Genomic DNA, 24,317 nt, shown 5'->3' with positions numbered 1-24,317 from the left:
ATGCACGAAACGATTTTCTTAATAAACTCTTGAAATTTACACAGAGTTTCAATCGCTAGTCGACTGACACGCATATCAAATTTTAAAGGGTTTGTCTCATTGGTTATTGAGATAAACGTGTTTAAATATGAAGAAAAATACACAGGGTTCCATGAACGAAGGTCTGGAAAAAAATTTGAGACGATTGTCTTACTAGTGATATAAATATATTACGTTAAGGAGGGTCGCTATATTCGTCAAAATGATAAGAAATTGATCAAATTTGGTGATAATGTCCTTCAACATCAAGTGCGAAGACACAATTTTTTTCAAAATTTTCTTCTGCTTAGTTATTGAGTAATTACACATTAAAGCAGATTTCTTATGTCCGGAATGTATAACGCTATGCTCATACACGTGAACTTTAGTGATCGATTACTCGATAACTGTACAGAAGAAAAATCTTCAAAAATTTGTATTGTCAAATTTGGCACTAAAGAATATGTTCACCATATTTTATTAAATTCTTATCATTTTGAAATTTTTAATGTATTTAACATGGTTTAGCGTGGCAACATTGTATCGTCGCTAGCCACCCTCCTTAAAGATTGAACGAAATTGGTATAACCTCGCATTTGCTTATTTCGGCATTTTGTTTATTCTTGGCTTGGCCCATTCCCCTCAAAGCCTTTCTTGATCTTTTCATTAACATTTTTTTCTTGATCCGTTTCCCTTTGTGCTCTCTAAAGTGATTTTTAACATAAAAAATTTTAGCCAGGGACGAATGAAATTTCGGGTTCAAGTAATTTCATTCGCCAAAAGATAAGTTGACGAAATTTATTTATAATTTCGAATCAATAACTCTGACATTAATTTAGAATGATAATACCTTTATAATTAGGAAGTAAAAATCGGCCCAATTCAGACACACGTAAAATACGATCCTACGGGCATGATCTACCTTAAACCACAAATACAGAGCTTCGCTGACCCTTGAAATATCTCACTCGATCCAGAAAAAATGAAACGTTGTCATACTCAATCACCGTATTCACGTGAATGGCCAATCGATCAATTGATACGAAAACTGATAATTGGATTAGTGTTTTTGTCAGTATAATTCCAAGAGGTTTTTCTATTCGCGAAGCTTTTCGTGTCATTTGGTGAAGATAAAGAGCCCTCTTGTACGAGATTTTAATGGAAGAGTAGAATTTTTTTAATTTTCTTCGCTAAAAATCCGACGTGCAAAGATTTTGAAGCAAGTTGTTTCTTGTACTTTATACCGAGGTAAGTTTGAAATTTGTGTAGTGTGTCAAGGCCGTAATCCTTCAAGCACAATGTTCCAGCAGTACAATTTGTACGATCTTTACAACATAGCACGAGTTTTTGTGAGCCTCGTTCAGCGAGCACGTTTATCACGACGCTTTTCATTGAATTTTTTTCCAAATTGATATTCATCGAGCAGCCAATGAAAATCTGATCGATTCATTTGAAAAAATTCAATTAACCACTTTAATTTTGCAATCGAAGCTAAGCAGCTTTCGTTGATCTCAAAACACGATACACCGAGGATTAATTTAAACTAAAAATGCAGATTTCGTTTCAGTGTCGCGATCACACCCTTTTTAATTGAAACCCTAATTAAATCCAAACAGAACTCGCTCGGTGTCCCAAGTCTTGGGATACCTTAACAAATTTTATCAAACGAAAACGCATGACTTGAAAGTAATGAGAATAGCACTCGAGTGAGAAGCGCTCACAGTAATATTTCTTTCAAGCTCCAACTCCCTGACTCTCTTGCTCTCGTACCTGTTTAACGAGTGCCCATGAATTTAATGCCATTTTTATATGACAATGTAGTGTCTTATCTCATCGAAATTATTTATCTCCAACTTCTTTCCGAAACGAATGAAAAAGTGGGAAAGAAGAAGAACGAGAAAAGCAAACAAAACGTGGTCCCCGCACTGATCGCACGGTCAACATAATTCGATCGAGTTACTTATACGCGCCTCTGTACCCGCGTACGAACGTTCGCATGAAAATACGAGCCTTTATGAGGAGCTTCAGCTGGAAGCCTCGATGGCTTGGAACTATAATTGGAAGGGCAATCGAACATGGCTACGTCAGCAATATATGTACGAGGAGATGAAAGCATAAACGAAGTTAAGTCGAGAAGTGACACTGACACACTCTAATTTCAACGTCAAACAAACGCTTGATCATAATTGATCTCGGGTCTGGCGGTCAAATGGATTTGGCGATCTTTCTTGATCTTCAACAAATAGATCGAAATTGGTCTGCATCTCATTCAGACTTGACGTCCACTCTTGCTCTCTTTTTTGATCTCGTTGTCGCATTGTGTCTTAAATTTCCTTGAGAAAGTTGAACTGATTGATTCGCGTCGCGATACACACGTTCTTTCTTTCCTCTCCTTCGAGTGATCAAAGTCACGGTCTCGTGCCCGTATTAATCGCAACCGCGTGCGGTACACGCACGCGTAATTCGAGAAGACCTCAAGGAAGAAAGTGACTGCGGTTCACAAATGACCTCGCTGTATCCGATTGCGCGACGAGCAACGACGAGCTTTTGTGTACGTGCAGATTTTTCCGGTTTTTAGTATCAACTTTTCATGAGATCGAGACTGAAAGCCGTGGCGATGATTTCTAGAATGTATCAAGGGCAGAAACCGCTGCTCTTAACTTTTCAACGAATTGATTTTTCTCATTGGCTTCAATACGCTTCGAATCCTTTAGAATATTTTTATTCTCATTTCTGACAGATCTGCTTCGATCACCTTCCAAAACTTCAAACTCCGAATGTTCCATTTGCTTCGGTGTATCGGAGCACGATTATTTTAATGCTGTTTTCCAAATGGGAGGATTTTCAGCTTTCGATTCAGCCGTCAAGCCGCATGAACTTTTCAAATAACCACAAACCGGACGCTCGTGCACGCCCATCAAACATGCCAAGCTAATCCGATTTTTCGTCCTTTTATTTCCAATAAACACACAAGCCGATAAGTTTCTATTTGCCTTTTTGCCTTGATTTTTTCAAGTTGATTCTTATCTCAGATTTCATGCTCCAATCGCAACTATTTTCTCGTGCCGTTTCTTTTCTACTTCGAGCTGCAACGGTGAAAATAGTCTCGGTGCGATGATCTCGTCGTCCCGCGACGATACCCGAGTCATCTAACTCTCGCGAGGTTCATCATGCGCGTGCACAACTCGCTCGCAGAACATGACAAAATTACTGTATCGCGTTGCTAACTCGTCGCTCTCGAAAAGTCTGATAATTAACGCTAAATGGCTCATCGCGAGCTCTTTGGTGAGGCTCAGCGCGCCACGAACTCGAACACGCGAAACAAGAACTGCCTTTCGCTCCGCTGCGGAAAATCCTTGTTAGTTCTCCGAGCCAATCGCGATGACAATCCTCAATTCGTACAGTGTGGAAGCTCGCGAGTAGTTTGAATGCGTCCGAACTTTCCTTCGTTTTGTTTTCTTTAACATTCTTTTGCGAACAACTTCGAGGGCTTGACTTCCGGATCTAGAGACGCGGCAGGGTCTTGACGCCAAGAATTGAGAAGAAGAATTTTGTAGGCAGAGCGACTCAGGACGGGCCGTGTAACTTTATTTGAAATGCAATCGTCAAAATGATGGGGTTCGAGTTCACGATCTAATGATTTACCGGAATTTCGTTCTTTTCATTCTCGACAAAAGTCTCGAAAAGTGTTACCAACACGCAAACTAAAAAGTAAAGAGAATTAACCCAAAACTCGCAGTTTCGATACGAGAAACCGATTTACGATACTCGACCAATTTTTTATACTAATAACGAACTTTGGAGCATGGTTAATCGTTTGATTTCTCACAGTTTAAAAATGTATATAAATGGCAACATTTTTCTATCGAATAATCGACAGAAGAGTGATTTTTAGTTTGAACGAAACTTGGAGAAATTTTTTCAATCAACGTTATTCGAGGCTCCTTCGATTTTTTCTTTTCACTCCAATGCCCCCAAAATTGTGCTGGCAATTTTAAGGCACGGTGTGTTTAGTACGTTTTGCGAAATGATATTGGAGAGGAAAAGATCCGCTTACGCTGCAAATTCTTCACCACTTTGACGCGCTTGTTTTTTGTTTTGTTTTGCAGTGGCTACAAAAGCGAAGCGCGTTGATCGAAAGAAGCACGAAAAGCTCAATGGTAAGTGAGCTTTCCGTTGAGATAAGCTTTCACCCTCAGAATAGTGTTTTTTGCCTGAACCCCGGCGGGTGATGCTTTCATCAGGTCATTCGCTTATCGATAACTCTATGAAGATAGCGACGATGTGAAAATAATCCGACAGTTCTAGCGTGAGTGATCGTGACCTCTCGTGAATTGAAATCACGCTAAAAACCAAAGCTCTTTCGAAAAATTAATAAAAATTCGATTTTTTCATCCTTCGTTAAATGACCAGAATTGATTGAATGAATAAATAGATTGACAGCCGACTCACAAACATACTAAAATTGAAATGAAAATTCCAATTACCTTCAATCGACTCCGCGGCTCCTCCGACGATCCGAGAACTTAGATTTTTGCCGCACCACCATAAATTTCGGTTCCCCGATAACTCTTTTTTCCTCCTGATAAATTCCTCGGCACAGCACACTGATCGATCCTTCGCGAAAGTAGATTATAAAAACGTGAAGAGTTAAGGACAAAGCGGAGCAGCCCGACGCGTCGTTTGCACGCGAAAGAGCGCAGGGTGCAGCTCGCGTTTCTTTCCTCACGATATCGGTCGTGACACGCAGTTTTATTTGATTTTATTTCATTATTTTAGTCCCGAGCCCGAGCATGCATCAAGGCCTCGAGCCCCTTGAAACTGAAGTCCCGATTATAATACCCCGCGCAAAACTATATTCGTGCCCGCAAACGTGTTTGCTCGTATGATCCACATGCACGTTCGCACGTCCGTGTGAATCCATCGGTCGGACGAAAATTTTTATTGCGATTTACGGCGAAGCCTGCCACCGGATCTTTCGCACGTATGCGAGCATTTCTCTTGCTGCGCGAATCGAAAGGTGCACGCATGCGACTCCCACGATAAATAAATTATTACATGCAAACGCACAATGTGTATTCCCCGACTCGAAAGTGCGTATACGAACTCGACGGCCGACCGTCAACTGTGCCGGGCTCGCCCGTGTCACCTGCCACTTGCTCGGTACCTCGCCCTGTTGCCCATCGTGTGGGGACCAACCAGGTGAGTCCCCAACATGATTCATTCGTCAACGGCATAAATTTTTAACCCCGCACAGTTTCGAACCGACCCTCTCCTTCTTTTTCCATAGATAGCTTTTCCCAATGAAATTCTACCACTTCGTGGCGATACTGCTTTCAGTGACGACGATAAATTTCATCTTTTATCTCTAACGAATACAATGTTAGATTGTCCTTTATGGGGATGCTCAGAACCAGGTTTATAATGATTTTTATCCTCGTGCGGAAAACCATTAAAAACTGTGAAAAATTCTTCGAGACGTCGAAATGGGTAGGATTGGAAACCAAGATTTTTTTTTATCCCACGAGAGATTTCCTTGGGGTCGGTAACTTTAATGTCGACGGACTTGAAAGGAATTGGAAATATTTGGGAACGTTGAATCGGGTAGAGAATTGATAATCCTTCGAGGAAAATTAATCGATTGAGAGAAATGGAGTTTCCAAAGGGAGCACGCGAGTCGGTTTCCATTAAATTCTGCAGCTGTGCGACCCAATTTTTTATCTCATTACAAGAAAAAATCGATTTCATTCGTAACAACCGTGTTCGATACTAATTTCTATTGCTTTATTACGAGCCAATAGGATTGGAGTATTTTTTATTTGTTGAGAAATATTCGAGAGCCGCGTAACCTCGACTCACAGTTACGCATTCTCCAGGCGCACGAAATGAATTCCGAAAAAGTATTATAGACTTTTGCTTCCCTTGGCTCTAATATATTTCTCCGAAAGCTTTTCCACAAAGACGAGCACGTATCATCGTAATTACATCGTCCTGAATTACAGTGGAATGGAGTACGAAACACGCAATCTTTTGTTGTGGATTTTATTTTTTTTTCCTTTCTTATTTTTTTTTCTCGTTATTAATTCATCAGGGCATTTCGTATACGATAAAACGAGCCAGGGATGAAAGCGATGCGAAGGAAGTTACGTGAACTGCGCGCAGAACGCTGCAAGACTCGCTGCTTTCAACGCGTCTAATACGTTGATGGAGCGGTATTATAGGACATTAAGGCAGATAAATTGTGTTCGTTATTGGCAAAATAGTCTCGACAGAGTCCGTAGAAAAATTGAGCTTCACGGAGGCAAAATATTTGAGTGAATTATCACACTCGAAGGTACATGCATTAAAATAACACACGTAACTCGAGTCGACGTCGACATAGCTCACACTTGGCAAAGGAATGACGCTTCAAAAGTGCCTCGTAAACAAAAAATAATCGAGACTTTTATGGACTATATTTTTTGCTTGCGTCAGTGATATATTCTTCCGGTTTTCGCCCAAAGCCTCTCGTGCACGTCTTTCGCGGCTGGTTGGCTCGTTTCGTTTCCGGTTGGATCCGGCCAGCCAGCTAGATCGCTATCGGAGTCGAGAACCCCCTCAGCTTTGAGTGTATCAATAATAATCAATAGCCCGAGGCGACGTTCCATCACACTGAATGTGCGAAACGCGGTTATTAAAAGCGTGTCTGTACGAGCGGTCAATTTTCTATAGCAGGATGAGATTAACACGAGAATGTAAACAGGAAAGTCCGAGGGAAAATCTTTGCTGTCAAAAGCCTGAATCCGTTTCGTGGCTCCTTTCAACGAGGCCCTTTCAATGCTTACAAAACGTCAAAATATTGGAATCCCGAGTACGATTTTGTCCGAGAATTTCCATTGGAAAATAACTCTTCGTTCGAGAGGCTCGATGCGACACTTCGGCGGGAAAGTCATCGAACGAAATCGTCTCAAATGTTGAAGCTAACGACATCAAAAATGACAGGAAAAATGACATTTTTCCCTCAGTCATTAAACCAGAATCGGTTCCGTCGGATTTAATTGAGAAACATGTGCAAATGATAACATTACGAATGGAATTTATTATGGAAGGTGATAAGCCTCCCGATAACGAGCACGCGTTATGTAAAAAATTAACAAGTGCGATTCTCACCCATCGAGTGAATTCTCGGCTCTTTCTAGATTCACGAATTCCATCGTCACTTGGCAATAAACCATTTTCACGGTAAACATTATGCCGGCGAAGCTTTTTTCCCGATGAGGACCCGACGAATTCTCCTTTTTTTTATCTCCCCCCACAGTCACTGTTTTCCCCTCACGTTTTTTCACAATTTCTTGCTTTTTATACTTTCTTCACCGTCCAACCGCAATGACGATTCTTTTACTACTGACCAGTCGAAGTGGATACTCTGTAACTGCGGATGGTGAACGATGTAATCGTGAAAAAAGAAAAGAGGAACAAACACCGTACACACGCACTACCATGGTCCGTGAACATTAACAGCGCGTATTGTTTCCCGCGTTGTCGTTCGATTTATATCCGGAGAGGTAAATTCCAGAGTCTTCTCTCTTTTTTTCCGCCGTCCCCCTCGCTCTGCCCCCCAATAGCGAAGAGCGACACCCGCCGCTGTTGACAAAGCATTTTCTTTCTCCAAATAAATGCGTAATGAAGCCTCGCACAGAATCCCGGGCCTCTGCGCAGTGCCACAAAAATTGCAGGATTTTAACATCGCGCGCGCAGTTCAAAGACTTCGTGCAAAGTTCGTTCTTCTCGAGCGGAAATTTAAAAGGGAACGAAATATTTCAACTCGACGACAGATGCGCGCTGAAGCTTCGCCGCCCCGTTCTCCCGCTAATTTCAAATTCACTTTGGCCATCCGGGCGACTCTGACGCACTCCGAACAGTGAACCGATGATGCCACTTCGATGCAACACACATTGCGCAAAAAGTGCTCAAGCTTCCGCTCGTCTTTGGTTCCACTTATTTTCGTAACTTTTTTCACGAGCCACCCTATAAAAACGGTCTGCAGTATCGCTTTCGCGTACAATAGAAAAACGCATGCTACAGAAAAATGCAATGTTTTAAGGTGCGAGTGAGTGTGTGTGCTTTCACAAACTAGCGCACTGGAAAGTAAGGCAGCTCTTGAATAATTTATCCATTTCCTACGATATTACTGTATCAATATTTATACTCGATGTATAAATTTATACGAAGCGCGGATCGTTATTAGCTCGTTGTGTGCCAACGTCGTAACATCGCAAGGATTATTATAAATTGAAAATTTATTTCACAATTCCTCATATCCGTCTACAGTTTTTTCCAACACAGAAAAATACGAAAATGGAGCAGCGTTAAAGGATTTTTGTCAGTGTGGAAGAAAATTTCGATTCGATGTTCGCTTCGGTGCTGTCAATCGGCAGAGACCAGTCGGAAAGTTTGTTCGTCGTCACGGACCTGGAAACCCTCCCCACGGACGTCGAATTATTCGAAACACTGTGTTGAATTGGCCCTTGGAACGGTCGAAGCTTCGGTGCAAGGAGTCAGCGTCAACACGATTAGTTGCGCTTATCAAAACTTGCTAGAACGTTCGGATAAACAATTCAGAGAGTTCTCTCGTGTTCAGCCGGTTAACTAATGCCCCGAAACGATCGTAGAATGCACAAGGACGTGTCCTGGTAAGCAAAGGCCTCGCGCAAGTGTAGATATCGAACGGAATATCTCGATCTGTAAACTCACTCGTGTTAGTAAGTACAGAGCGTATAGCGAAACCCGTTTTCGACGGTAGTGGGCAGAGAGAGATGTGCCAATGCCCCGAACCACGCACGAGACCGCGCAAGCGACGCTCCACGGTTTATACAGCCGTAAAACAAACGTATAACACGGATGTCCGGTGTTCCGCTACCCCGGCCACTCTCTCATCCTTCTGTACCTAATGTCACCTGCTTCTCTGGCCACATTCTCTGTATACGACTCCGTTGCTCCTGACAACTCGGCATACAATGCGTTTGAAAAATTTTTCCAAACGTCGGGCTTCGTAAATCACTTTTGACACTATCCATTGGTATTTGGCAGAGCCAACTTCGCTAGGCTCAGCAGCCGCTTTATTTATCGATGGTATTTAAAATGCTCCTTAAAGTAGATCGTGTCCGAAGAATCGTATTTTATGGGTGTCTAAATTGCATCGCTTTTACTCCCTAATTAAAGATATTATCAGTTTAAATTAATGTCAGAGTTGTTTATTCGATATTGTAAATAAATTTTTTCAACTTATCTTTTGGCGAATGAAATGACGAGCCATGCTGGTCAAACGAGTGCTACATTTTCAACACGCTTTTAGACCAAGTTCAACGTACCGATTAAACTTATTGTTAGTAGATATGTATTCAAGCATATTTTATTGACGTGAAAAAATATTTAAAATGATAGTTTTGCAAAACTATCAACTGATGGAAATTTCCATGACGACACATTTTCACATGTATTTTTCAAAGAATCATCTGTATTTTTTAACCGATTTTATTGCAACAAGTCTCATTTTCTTCCTCAACTGATCTTCTACGAATTCACCACGTAGATTTTCCTTTAAACTCAGTCCTGAGACAAATTATGAATGAAAAAGTTTTTTCACTTAATGAACAATTAGCTGCGACAGTGAAACGATCGAGTTAAAAAAACTAGTGCATGGTGGATTCATAGAGGACCAGTTGACGAACAAAATGAGACTTGTTGCAATAAAATCGATGAAAAAACGCAGATGATTCTTTGAACAATACCAGTAAAAATGTGTCAGCGTGGAAATTTGCATTTATCAGTTGATGATTTTGCAAAACTAGCGTTTTTAATATTTTTACATCTTAATGAGATATGCTGTAATAAAAATCCACTAACAATACATTTAATCGGTACGTTAAACTTGGTCTAAAAGCGTTTTGAAAATTTAACACTCATTTGACTAGCATGCAGTACAGGAGTTACCTTAATTTATCGGGGATTCATCACTGACTGAACCCCAAATTTCATTCGTCCCTGGCTAAAATACTGTAGCTTTTTATGTTTTAAAAATCGTTTTAAAGAGCACGAAGGGAAACGGATCAAGAAAAAAATGTTAATTAAAAGACAGCAGGCTGTTACAGAAATGGGCGAGGCCAAGAAGAAAGAAAATGCCGAAATCAGCAAATGTGAGGTTATACGAGTGCTCGTTACCAATTTCGTTCAATCTTTAACGTAATATTACTAGTAAGATCGTATCGAATTTTTTCCCAGACCTTCATTATCTACTTCATTCTTATTGTGTACTTTTTCATAAACTTCGTAAGAAGCGTTCATTCGTTATGTGGAAAGATGAACGATTTTTTACGGAGTTCCTATGATCCTGTGTACTTTTCTTCATATTTAAACACGTTTATCTCAACAACCAATAAGACGAACCCTTTAAAATTTGATACGCGCGTCAATCGACTACGCATTGAAACTCCGTAAATTTCAAGACTTTCTTAAGAAAATCGTTCTACCTTAAAAAAGTAAACGAACAAAAAACATGAATACGAAAATGAGTATTTCCAAAATCCCCATCAGCTGTGAGTTTCTTAAGAGAATATATATTTTTTCTCCATTCGGAATCAACAATTGCAAATCTCCTGAAAATCCTTTTGACAAAATTCTTGAAAAAGGCATATTTTGAGGGCGTTTAATGGTACGGTCACTCGAGTCGTGTTTTCAAAAATGTATCGTCCAAATATTTTTCGTTTGCTATTCCCGGAGATCATCGATCAACGAATGCCCCGATAACGTCGAAACATTTCTGAACTTCCTAGCGGATCTGTAACCGTCCGAAAGCCCATTTCCTTGTTCTATTTATCTCGGCTCGTGAAATGTCACGAATATTAATACGTCCTGTTGGGATTCGACATATCCTCGCGAGCGGATCAGTTTGATCAAGTTAAACAGCCCTCGAATGATCAATAATTACTGTTCTGCAGAAATTACTTCCATGCGGAATGAGCCGATATTACTGATGCGAACATATGCACAATTTGTGCGTATTACGAATTAATCTTGTAACTAAAATTGCACGTTTACGAAACAGCGCCTTTGACGAATTTCCCAAACGGAATATTACACTCCGGCAAACTCTGTTCGTAACGTTACAACTCAATGCGCTGTAATATCGCGCGCTGCGTCATATAGATTCATTTGTTCGTTGATGCAGATTTGTTTAAATGTAAATATAATTCGTCGAGGCCAACGCGGATTTGCAAGCCCACATTTTCGCAGCGAGAGACCTGAGTAGATCAATCTGCAGGAGTATCGCAAAATTCCGCTGATTATTTCGTGAAGCGTAACGCGTCTGAAAGTTTTTCATTTCCAATTATCACGAGCAGATTTTATTAAGTTGATCGGCTTAACCGGAGCTGTTGGATTTGTTGTGTATTGAAAAAAGGCTTTCTCAAATGACGCTGAAGCTTGCAACGTTCCAACGAAATGAACGAAAAGAACATTCGTAATTGACCAATTATTTATTTCACCAAGCATCGGTGTGGGTTGAAAAACTGCGAATTACGAATTCGGCAGCGAACGAAATCGGAGAATTACTGGAATTATTGGAGAGTTTTTTCCATCGTTTCGTTGGACTCAAGCCGCGGATATGTTTTCATGAAAATGATTAACCTCGAGGCTCCGTCGTTTTTATATATTTAGACTGCATTATAAATTCACGATCGTCAAGATGGACGAGGTTCTCTCGACGCGTTGCATATTCATCAGGAATCAGGCGCGCTTGCTTAGTCGATTGTTATGCCAAAAAGAGGCGGTGAGAGGTGATCGCGCCTGCATGTACCAGCGGGCATGAATGCGTGTTTATTAATCGATGTATGCGTTATAACAGAACCCCACGTACGCGTAAATTCCAAACGTGACAGATTCAACACGGCTTTCCAACTGGCTATTATAATTTTCATCGAAATTTGTAAACGCATTAAAGCGTGAGGCAATGGGAATATTGCTCGCGCGGAGTATTGATGCGGGGATGAAATTTTCACGCCAAGTCGCGCATTTGCAAACAGTAAAATCATCGGCGAATGTGAAATCTCGTACGAAAATCATTGGATTGTGATGCTCGATTCCTAATCATACATGCGAGACTTTCATCCGCGAAAAAAAGTGTTTGTAGACTATAAAATCGGAATTTTATTGCTGTTCATCCACGTCGCTGTATATTTGTAAGTATTTGTAATACAAAACTGCGTAAGGAATAAAGACGATCAGTTTTTTCGATGTGTACATCCGTGGATTCGCGCATACGGTGCAATCTCGTGTGTGTGTGTGTGCGTGCGTGTGTGTGTGTGTGTGTGTACGCGAAGATAAGTTTTCACGTAAGTTGAGCAACTAGATCACGTCCACGTACTAATAAGCGTTGCTTGACCGTTGCAACAGTTTGCCAATTAGCGATCTCGTTCATTATAACGTGCGAAACGAGATGTGGAAAAATTGAGGAGGTCTCGGTGCGCGCGACGCGATGAGATTATCCTCGAAAACTCTCTTTTATATTTTCCCAGTGAGATCAGAAATGCTGGAGGAATCGTCGGACAATTCGCTCGCGTTTTTCGCCTGGGATCGCTCCACTCGCAATCAGTCGGTCACGTTTTTTAATTGGGACAATTTATCGTAATGCATTTTGGTTTTTTCGATTTTTTTTTGTGGCACCATTTTTTGTGTTACCAGCAATCGAAAGCAGTTTTAAGGGAATCGATGTTTCGGTAGATCGTTTTCTTTCATTTCGTGTCATTTGTTCGAAGAAAAGGGTTGAAAAATGATCGACGAATCTCCACTTTTCAGCGTCATATTTCAACGGAAATTTGTATTTTTCACACCCGTTGCATGTGTTTTTAAAGATTGCACACGAAACGCACGTTATCGAGGTTTTATCGGAACGTTGTTTAACCATGAAGAGCTCTGATTGCTAGCGAAAATACTCGCAGCACTGCACTCTTGTCCATTGAGGAATAAAATGTTCAACCGAATCCGGAAAATTGGTTGAGCTTTTACGAAAGCGAATGGAAATATCGGTAATTGAAGCTGCAGCGATCGCGTGTAGATTATTTATCGAAATACTTTGGGGCCTTTGTGAGCTCGATACGAGAATTATTCACGTCATTAACTTCTCTTCAGCAATCTCGTTCCTGTATTCTTCATGCTCGTATGTAATGCACGCACAGAATTCAATGGATAGAAAAAAAACGAATTCGAAACTGACGAAACCAAAAAATTCAGGCAACAAACGAATTTTGTTATTTCGTTACTTCACTGGACGAATAATTCCCTCACTTTCGACTACGGAAACGGCACCTCGAGCTTCTTCGTATCACTGGCACATTGAGGGAACTTCGTATTTTCCTCAGAAATGACGAAGTGATCAGCAAAGTTAAATAATTGTTTGAGATTCGCGCGAAACACACAAATTTCAATAGCCCAAAATTTCGAGAGTTCGTCTACCGCATTTCCCGCTTCGAGCGTTGAAGTTAGAATGAAGAAAAAACAATGGAAACTCCCATACGGTTGCACGGTGCATTGTCGAAAACTTGAAATAACGCCGGAACTGTGTACACTGGAAGCCTGCGTATGCAGTCGAACGTAGATGGAAATATAGCACCACGAGAGGCATGAAACTCGGCAAATTTCCCGGCTCGTTTTCCAAGAGGGATGCAGCATCGTTAACCGAAAGGAGAGTAAGGAGCGAGAAGGAGAGAATGGAAGAATGAAAGATACGGGGAAGGAGAGGAAAGGACGAAAAGGAGGAAAGGGAGAGCCAAGAGCCTATTTTCCGATTGACTCGAGCTCCACCGGAACAAATACTATTCCCTGTATTCGACGAGAGGGTTGCCAACTCTCAAGAGGGTTTTGTACCAGCCACAGGGGTTAATTCTTCCCGGTATTCGCCAAAGCATCTGTATACCATTCGAATGAGATACGCGAAAACGAATTTAACCAACGAAATGAGAATTCGAGCTTGTTTCATTTCCCACTCAGATCGACCTATCGCTTCTCTCCTCGATAACGCGGAGCAACGTTCGAACGACCTTTTCCTCTTTTTTGAACCGACCCCGTGCGCTAATTTTCCAGTGAACATGTGTTGGCCGTTCCATCGATCGATCTTTTTCGCGCAATTATTAAAACGATTCACTCGTCCAACCGAAAAAACTCACCTCTGACCCCGCTGACGTTGTCTCTCGTGCATCCACAGTGCGTCGCCGAGATTGTGAGCACTGCTTTGTACTCCTCCCATTTTTAACGGATCCGCGAGAATCTCTCGTCCTCCGGAAAGCCTTTAATGTAATCGTCATTGTTTTATCTTTCTAATTGAACAAATTCACAATTATCAATCGGTGACTTTATCAATATTGTGAGAATAAATTTATGTTTTTATGATAGTGGAAATAATAAAATGTCGCTCAACATTGACTAGACATTATTCTTCATTTACACGAGCTCATTACTTCAAACTTCATCGCATTAATCGAGCTCATTAACGTCCCTTCCGATTCATTGATTTTATTTTAAAAAAAACTTCTCGAAGCTGGTAATTGATTCAGTGGATATCGTGAAAAAAATGTTGAAAAACTTTTTACATCGATGCCACAGAAGTTGAGTGGACTCAGCATTATGATCGTTTAACATCATAAAACGATTTAAACGATCCATCACTCTATCGCGCGTGTAATACTTTCGCAATGCGTAAGAAAGTTGTGTGCGTATGTGTAAATCCCCACGAACTCGAAACTATTCGTAGTTCTTGCATTGGACGATAGGTGGCTTGCGTCGCCCTCGTTACTCGTCATCGAAACGTGACCCGAGAAATCATAAAGTTGCGACGCTCCGAGACAACGATAGATTTGTGAACAGTGTTGTTCCTACGTTAACTTTTTCCGGAAAGGGTCTTAACCACCAGGTTTTGACCCATAAGTCAATATCAAACACAATCTATTATTGTAATTTCAGTTTTTCGTTGCATTATGGTCTCAAATAATTTCTTCAATAGTTTAACTTATCTCGCTCGTGAAGCAATTCAAGGCGCGCTTGATTTTTAGAGCTCTTGTAAAGTTCGAGTTTTCGTTCTAAATGAAATTTTTTTTAGTATTACCTCTACAATTATTGAATTGATTTGAAAATGCTAGAATGGAGGGGGGTTTTCATATGTTCGACATGCTTCACGAATTGCGATGACAAGAACACAATAAAAATCCTACACTCTGATAAAAATTACTTTCAAGTTGGATTTTTCGTTCGAACTCTCATTTCTTTAAAACTTACGCAAAAGAACACCATATCGAATTCTCAATTCGATAGAAAATACTCTTTATCTAACTTTCTTTTTCAACGATACGAGCATTGCGAAAACAGGCTTTAGCAACAACTTAGATCTTTGAGCTAGACCAATTTTTGACAACACCACCTTCGAATTAAAAAAAAAACGCCTAAAATTGTTTACCTGAATAATGTTCGACGCCGTAAATCATAAATATTTTCCTCGCCACATGAAAGAATCCATTGATTTATTATACATGGCGCAGTAGTTTTTCCTCCGCTACGTCACGTATTCTTTGGCACACAATTTCAGTACACACATCGTCGATAGGCGATAACAAAGATTGAATCGATTCAACCAATAAATTCAAAGTCTGTCTATTTCTTTTTTTTTAATTTAAAAATTTTTTTAATGAGCAATTAAAATTTTGTAGTATGAAGTCGTGCACGCTGAACTATGTGCTTATTAATTGTTCACGATCTCACAATCAACTGGCAGTTTGAGTGTGCCAAAGCAACACGAGAGTTTACGCAAAAGACAGGAAAGGAGGGATGCAACGATTATACTTCTTCCACTATGTACTTTCTTGCCACTTCCACGACTACATGCCTATGTGCCAGTACTCATAACTCGAGCACTGCTGAGCAGCAAGAGTCCTAATTACCAGGCCCGTTCCAGACCGAAGTACCATTTCTCCCGGCTGCAGCAAGCATTTCGAATATAATTTCATTCATTTCATTCTCACGACACAAATTTTCCATTCAGAGAGCCTCGAATTTTTTCGTTTTCCGAGATTGCATAATCCCCTATTTCTAACTCGGAATTCTCAACGAAAATTTACACATTTTTCACTTAGTTCTCAACGAGCCCTGCGAGTGGCATTTTTTAAGGGAACCGACCGACTTTTTTTCGTCTTCCCAACGAACCTCACGAAAAATAGTTTCTGTTATTTCGGACTCGTTAACTCAAGTACATATTCCGAGTTTTTGGGTAATCGCCACCCCTTTCGTTGCTATCAATCAACCAGGCATTTTCTCTCAACATCCTTGCTGGTCGCCTTTTGTTCCAAAGTCAATTAAAAACTCGTTTTCCCCAACGAAATAGATTCGAATTTTATTTTCTTTTCAAAACAATTTCGTGCGAACTTCCAGCTTTTTTTCTCCACTTGATAATTCCATTCGATGTCCCTTTGAAAAGATTTTTGTGTTCGAACAATTATCCAGAGAACTTGTACCCGGCGAAACAACAATGAAAATGATAAAAATATTTTTACATTTCTGGATAAAAAAAGGACTCGTCATGAGTTGATATTTATATGCAGATCTATATATCGACGACGCGTATTCTTGCGGTTCCGTTCTGCTTATCACGTAAAGAAGATTCAACCCGTGGTGCAAAACCGTCGGATTCCGTTCTCCACACTCTGATACCTTTCTCATATCAACGGCTTCTAACGAGGTTATACGGCCTGAACTCTCGAGATGAACGCGCGCATGATTATCACGCGAAACGCTTCGCGGAAACGGTGCATGTTCATTTTTTTCGTATACTCCTCTCTCATCGTAAGATGATTTATCGTTACACAAAAGGATCATGAACGCGATCGAAAATTGAAACTCGAGCAGAGAGCGCCGCTCATCCAGCCTGGGGAGACGAAACATTCGAGGAATTTTAAGGCATCCTTCAATCCAAACTTTATCGTGATTCCAAAGTTATTCTTAAACTTACGGATTGTTTACGGAGAGCACGGTTGTTATGAGAGAGTTGCGTAAATGATTTTTCCTTTTTTTACCACTGGAAAATCCGAATTTTCATGATGCACTTTTTTCGTTGAATTTTCTATAGTATTATTTAGCGTGTTTCTCATTATATTTATTTTTGATTTCTTTCTTTTCAGATGTTATCGTCGAGTATCATCGGGGATTGCCAAGAATCACTGTACCATTGCCCTCAAGGAAAGAAAAATGCATTTTTACTCTAAAACCAATCACGAACACCGTCGCCGATTTCATCGACATGCTGAAGCTCGAAGATCGGGGAATCGACAGAGCTGTAATCACGACGATAGGTCAGTAGTACTTTAATTCCATCGTGACTATATGAAAGCTTTACCCTCGTGGATAATGATCCTTAACGATCGCAACTTCAACGGTTCACAGACGGAACTAGGATAGCTTGTGGGAACACGATAGAGTCGCTTCTTGAAGCTGATTTCAAATTGGTCATCAACGACGTGACTTACGATGTTTCTCCACCGAATCAAGAATTTTTTTCTGCGGTAAGAATACGAAACGCGATTGGCCACTCGATCGAATTTGATTTCGTGAAGTGCATGGCAATAAATTTTTTTTTATTCGAATAATTCGTCGTATAATTTGACATGATTTTTCTTGGTGGAGTAAATCGTCGAACACAATTTATTGAGATCGAAGTGCGGGAAATTCGTCGCCTTGTTTATTTCTTACTTTGTGCTTGGGTTGCAGGAAAGCGTGGATCAACTCGCGGATGTTAAAACCGTTGTAGGACAACTGTATCAGACACTAAACTGCCATGAACACAATTCTGTGCTGGAACGAGAAGTGATGGCTCAGTTGGAACAAGTTATGCTGGAACTGGAGCCTCTCGAACTGGTAAATGTCAACGAAGAAATGAAAAAATGAAACGAGAGTGTCAACGAGCTTGGAACTAAAATTAAGATTCTCACTAGTCCGGAAATGAATTTGTTCAATTTTTTTGTATTTTATTATCGTAAAAAATATTTTTTTCACGAATTCTTTCCACTTTCGTTTGGATTTCCTCTCTCGAATCATACTTTGATGAATTCGTTAAGTTTTTAAACGAAAGTAAATGAAGAAAATGATCAAACGAGATTCGTTAAATAGAAACGTCAAGAACTCGAGGCCTCGGCCGAAAGGAGAGCAAATATTCAACCCTGGCTCGGTTTGGTTGCAATGGCTGTGCAATTTGGAATCCTGGCGAGATTGACCTGGTGGGAATACTCGTGGGACATCATGGAGCCTGTCACGTATTTTGTTACTTATGGAACCGGCATGATTTGCTACATCTACTTTATCCTCACGAGGCAGGTGAGTAATTGAAAATTTTTATTCTGCTCCCGAATAGACTCAACTTTTAACCGATCATATATTTTACTCGGCTCTAGACAGTTTGCGCATTTTTCATTGACGCATACACCGCCTTAATATTTGTCTGAGAAAAAACGAGCTGCGATCTCAAGTGCTAAACAAAAGTAGAGCAACACGAACAGAGTTTCGTGAAATTTTGTACGTTCTTTTTCAAAATATAAAATCCATTCGGTTTTTCATATCGAGTTACTCGATCTCAAAAAATTAAATTGCGTAACAAAAACGAGGTTAATATCGATGCCACTGTTAAATAATCTCAATTGATGATTCTCATGTTGCAGGAATACATGTTACCGGACGTGCTCAACAGGCGATATCTCGTAGTGCTTCACAAGAGAGCGAAAAAGATGGGCCTCGATCTCAATCACTACAACGCCCTTAAGGAACAGGCCTACGAACTAGAAACAACCCTCAAGATAATACGCGGTCCTTTGTGGAAGCACAAAAATTTGGTCGAACAGAAACGACGTGAAAGATTAAGATCGAGCTCGAGCAGTAGTTCTTCGAGGTCACCAAGCTCGTCGCCTAGTCCCAGTCCGAGTCCAAGTCCTAGTCGTAAAAGCACTGCTCACACGTGAATCCCTATAAATTCATAGGCGAACGAAAGGGGAAAAAATATATTGGAGGGGGAGAAGAAAAAGAGAGAAAGGGACAGTAACAACATTCAAATATTAGCGATGTACGAAGAGTAACGTGAATCTCAAAAAATGGTTTACAGTGTCGAAAATGAAAATTTCATTGCTATAGGATAACGAATGGAGAAGTGACGATTTGTCGAAAGTATATGATATACATCGAAAAAAAACAAATGAAGTTCTATGATAGTAAGACTAACGATGATACCGATTGCGATAAACGAAAAAACAGGAAAAAACTCATTTTGCGTAGAATTGAATATCCTCGACACGGATCTTGAAGAATTACGACACAATCTCCAACCCACTTCGACCAAAAATCAATAATAATATTACTATTATTATTAAATCCGTAACAATATAATGGGAAATACGATTGAGCGTTTATAATTTATTCTCATGTAATCAGTCATTGTTTTTTTCGTTACTTGTATTTTAAATGAGTTCATTATGTATAATCCGAAATGTGAAATATTCGATATTTTTCAAGTCCCAAACACGACGTAGAGAAAAAGCATTGACTTTTTTTGCTAAATTCAAAAATTAAGTTATATTTAAAAATATATTCGTTCGGGTCACGGAATATCATGAACTTTTTGAAAAGTTTGAAAACTCCGGACGATTTTTTTTTTCTTCGAAAAATAGTGACCGAGTGCTAGGGGAATAGCATTTAAAATGCTTGGAACAATTAATCCTCACGATTTAAACTTAGTCCTTCAAAACCTTCGAGAATATTATAATATTTCGAGAGCGAGTACAGTCGAAGGTCCCATACGAATTTCGTTAGTTTAATAACGGGCCAACACTTTAAAGCCAATTCTATAAAATTGGCTAGCTCAAGGCTCGTAATGAAGAAAAAAATATTAAAATATTTAAAAGAAAACCAGTTAAAAGATGTTGAACAGGAAACTGACAATTTTTGTGCGAAACGGGGCTACCATCGTGTTATTGAAGTTATTATCGTTGCAACCCAACGAAAGTTTACTTGATCAATTTTTTAATTTTATAATCTATCTACATTTTTTTTATGAATTTACTCCATGGGCCCCTGAAAACACATACACACGCGCAAACACAAAACCTTCAATCAATTGTCGTAGCTTCAACTAAAAAATCAACCCCATTTAAAAATGGCGGTATGAGAACGCATGGTTTGTTTTCAATTATGCGAAATCCAATCTCGTCTACTAATATCGATTTCTAAATGCCATATATCGACACTAGTCGACAATTATCGTCTATTTACAACAGAGGCAACCTCATCAATTGTCTTTATAGTCCTTAAAATTAACGCAAACTTGATAAAAAAAATTAACATGAAAATATCTACGTTTGATTTGTAGAGACGTTCACGCCAGATCTATCTTCGTTTTGTTTGAATTCTTAGAATTGTATCATATAATTTTATTCAAATGAAAAAGTATAATTCATCTCGTTGATTCGAGAATCGAAATGATTGATTACTCAACTTGTCTGGTACAAATTGATCAACTTTTTTCATCGATCCCTCAATAAATGAGAATTTTTCATTGAACAGAAATCTTCTCGATCCAATCATGCTTTCCCGTTACATGGCGTTGTACCATAGAATGAATTTTACAGAATTGACATGCAGCATAACAATTAAAGCAGTTTTTGAAATATGAGTCGAAATCTTTTCATGTTTCTTCGGTCCAATCCACAACATTACAAATCGACCTTTGACCAGCGTTCTCAATTAATTCGTCATTACAAAATCATGATATACACATATACGGGGCAATGAGGGTTGAATTTATCATTTTTATTTGTATATCAGAAAAAGAAAATGAACTACGAAAATTACTAAATCTTATCAATGTACTTAATGCCACTACATCACGAAATTATCGAGGATAAAATATTTTTAAGATAATATCGACAGATGGAAATCCATTAACTACTTATCACACAAAATTAATATATTTAAATCGTTATATAAAATGTATAACAATATATATATTCAGGGTTCATGACTAAAACTCCAATCGAATCCAATCAATAATATTTCATTTTGAAAAACTGTATATTTGGTTATCGTATTTAATTCATTTTATAAATTGATAAATTATATCCCTCGAAGGAGTAACCTATGAAATTCATAACTGAGATAAGCGAATGAAGAATTCTTGTGTTATCAGTACTGCATTTTTCATTTCATTTGTCCGATTAGTTAAATTTCTTAATATTATTGAAAACAAATATTTTTTTGGAATATGTTTCATCCTCGACAATTGAATCTTGAGACTTTCAAAATACATTGTACAAATTTGGATTATTTTTCAACTCTATCCCAAACTTAAATCTACATCTCAACGATACTACTGCGAATCGATTTTCAAACACTATACAAACGTTTTTTCTCAGTGAATTAAAATTTAGCCAATCGCTACCACTCACTGCTATAATTAGAATTACGATATCTTAACATACTCTCTCTATAACTGAACGAGTTTCTTCCGCAAAGATTTTTTTCCAATTATACGTAATAGGGGCGTGTCCTTCAGTTTGTTACATTTTCCTAGTGTTTTCTCGGCAACCTGTTATTTCAGTGGAAATCTGAATCGATAATATTCTTTTCCTACAAATACTTTCTCAATCCAGTGACACAGTGACACGTCCTTGAATTGTAACGTACATGAATACTCTTCTTCAGAACAAACTATGCGTGATAAATTGTAATGTCGCTTCGTACAAAATGTCTCGTCGCATATTCATCCGTCCGCCACGTGATCCGTAGAGTCCGTCGAGCGGCTCATTGTTATCGCGTTTTTTTGAAAAAAATTTTTCCATTTTTTGCCTGTTCTTCACATTTATCAATTCTATGGCTATTCCATGAAAAACAATGCCTAATTAACCACACAATTCTCAATTGCGAACACTCTTCGACGTGACATGACAAAAAAATACTAGAATTGATCGCAGTGATTGCTACTGATTACCAAAAGTGCGTAATAACAGTTACCATAAAAATTAAACGAACCAACCAAAACCATGGACGTTCAACGAATAATTTCCATGAATTTCATTCAATTCTTTTTCCCTAACTAGATGCAACAAGATTTTGAAATTAAAAAAAAAAAAAAATAATAACCAAAATATGATCTTCCACACGAATTTCCCTACGAAATAGCAAAGTGCTACTCCACTTCTGGGAATCGTTGAAAAATTACGAAACAAACTTCGCTCTTTTTGTCATGTAATGTCCTATCATGGCTTGTAAGAAAAAATCCTTTTTCCTAGGAGAAAAAAATTATGTATGTATCACGCATTCTCGCGTTTTTGCACTATACGAGAAATCGTTTGTCGTTGAATTTTTATAAAAAAAACTATATAAAAATAAATATATATATATATATCTTCGCGCCTTGCTACTTAACACGAAAGAAAAGAACTGTCAACTGTAAACTCGATGGTACTGTAGTGCGAGTAGTCTATGTTAGACCCTTGCAGCCTCAAGAGCATCGCACAATCCTGCACTCGCAGAATACACTTTGTTAGAAATTACTCCGAGTAAAAGTTTGGAAAGTACATTTCATCGAACGCATCGAGCGTAAGGCGAATCTATGAATACATAATACACGTTCGTTCAGTCCACCGGCAGCACTTCTATGAAGATATTTCCAATCTTTGTGTGTCTCCGCAAATATTTTATTCATTATTTTAATCGTTGCTCCTTACGTTTTCACTCGATTATATTTATAACTGAAATCGCAGAGTGTCGAATCAAAAGTATAGAGATTTCTAATAATCTTCGTTCCCTAACTTGGAGAAGTGATTCGAAGCATAATTTTTTACGTTTCTCGACGAAAATTTCATTTCCAAAAATCTTTAAGCGATTCAATAAAAATCCGGGCATTGTGCCGATGTGTTAGAATGAGCTTAGCGAACCTTTGGAATGGCACTCTTCGATTCCAGCTCTCATCGAGAATTGGCTCCTCCCCTTTCAGGCCCCATAACGACCGAATACGTCTTATTTATGATAAAGCCGAGTGATATTTTGAAGCTTTCAACCGAGTGTGTACAATTTTTATAAATAACGTTATAATATTGTGTAATATTTTTGTCAGAGTTAAATGTTACCATGTCTGTTTTGTCCACTTTAAGAGCACCCATAGAAAGAAGAGGGGAAAAATGTATACAGAACCTCGCTCGTTTCGGTGCCAATATTTAAATGCGTTTTAGAGAGCGCTCATCACGCACAATTTAATTACTGTTGTTATCGACGAAGTTTATAGCGAGAGAAAAAGGCTCATCGAGTAAAAGTGAGAGAGGAGAGAGAGAGAGAGAGAGAGAGAGAGGGTGCCAGAAAATGTGCGTTGTGAAAAGAAGCGAAAACGAACAGAAAGAACAACTTCCACGTGATAAAGTTCCGATCAGCGCTGCGACCATGATCGATGAATTAGCCAATAATTTCTTTTCATTATTATTATTACAAAAGTCATCAGAGTTTTGTAAATAAATATACATGTGTAAATGTATATATATATATATATTCGTGAATAATGAATAATAATCATTAATTTTTTCATTGGCAAAATGGTTTGTTGTCGTCGCGCTGTTCCTCCGAGCTTTTTAACGTACGCCTAATAATATTAATGTTAATTAGATAAAATCAAATTATTGTTACTTAAAAGCCGTTGTATATACACGTAAAAAAGAAGAAAAAAAAAAACCAGCGACGAAAAGACACTCGGATCTTCGATTACGTCGATCACTGCGAATCGCGGATTAGTTATATCGATCGAATGTATCTTGAAAACTAACAATTCAGAAAAGACCTCACCGCGTTCTATTGAAAATCCTTCGATCGAAGATCCGCAGTGACAAGAATAAAAAAATCTCGTCAACTCATCTCTTTATCTCTCTATTGACGCACCGGCGTCAAGAACTTTGACGAGCTTTTTTTAGGCTCCTCGTGCATGAGCATCGCCCTTATATGAATCGAGCTGAAAGAAAAATTCTTGTCAAATTTCACCACGGTCCCGGGAATGTAAAATGAAAATGAAAAAACAAACAAACAAAGAAAAAGAAAAAGGGAAAGAAAAAACACTCTCACTGTCTGTATATATACATTATTTCAAATAAATGCATAAGTATTTATTCAACATCTACGAATCCTCGATTAAGTATTTTTATGCACAGCTTCACATCGATCCAACTGACAGTTGGTCATGGATTTCAAAAATGGCTACCTCACTC

The 24,317-nt window shown here is 39.0% G+C and overlaps 2 protein-coding genes across 3 annotated transcripts in view; one reads left to right on the top strand and one right to left on the bottom strand.

Moving 5' to 3' along the window:
* jv (javelin) overlaps positions 1 to 15,700 on the bottom strand; it is a 31,113-nt gene extending 15,413 nt beyond the window's left edge. Inside the window, exons 1-2 of the mRNA XM_043418003.1 lie at positions 15,500 to 15,700; positions 14,217 to 14,336 (exon numbers count right to left, since the gene is read on the bottom strand). Of these exons, the coding sequence (XP_043273938.1) occupies positions 14,217 to 14,296 (80 nt within the window). The 5' untranslated portion in view covers positions 14,297 to 14,336; positions 15,500 to 15,700. The remainder of the gene's footprint in view (positions 1 to 14,216; positions 14,337 to 15,499) is intronic.
* Positions 1 to 24,223, top strand: part of MCU (mitochondrial calcium uniporter) — a 66,815-nt gene extending 42,592 nt beyond the window's left edge. Inside the window, exons 3-8 of one of the 2 annotated variants that reach the window (XM_043418010.1) lie at positions 4,128 to 4,178; positions 17,214 to 17,384; positions 17,476 to 17,594; positions 17,800 to 17,946; positions 18,199 to 18,402; positions 18,744 to 24,223. In XM_043418010.1, coding sequence (XP_043273945.1) covers positions 4,128 to 4,178; positions 17,214 to 17,384; positions 17,476 to 17,594; positions 17,800 to 17,946; positions 18,199 to 18,402; positions 18,744 to 19,040 — 989 coding nt within the window. In that variant the 3' untranslated portion in view covers positions 19,041 to 24,223. The remainder of the gene's footprint in view (positions 1 to 4,127; positions 4,179 to 17,213; positions 17,385 to 17,475; positions 17,595 to 17,799; positions 17,947 to 18,198; positions 18,403 to 18,743) is intronic. The other variant, XM_043418012.1, reaches the window with a different exon arrangement.
* Positions 24,224 to 24,317: the final 94 nt, after the last annotated feature.

The sequence above is a fragment of the Venturia canescens genome, chromosome 4 (genome assembly GCF_019457755.1).
Source record: "Venturia canescens isolate UGA chromosome 4, ASM1945775v1, whole genome shotgun sequence".
Lineage (NCBI taxonomy): Eukaryota > Metazoa > Arthropoda > Insecta > Hymenoptera > Ichneumonidae > Venturia > Venturia canescens.
This window is presented reverse-complemented; position numbering and strand designations above follow the sequence as displayed.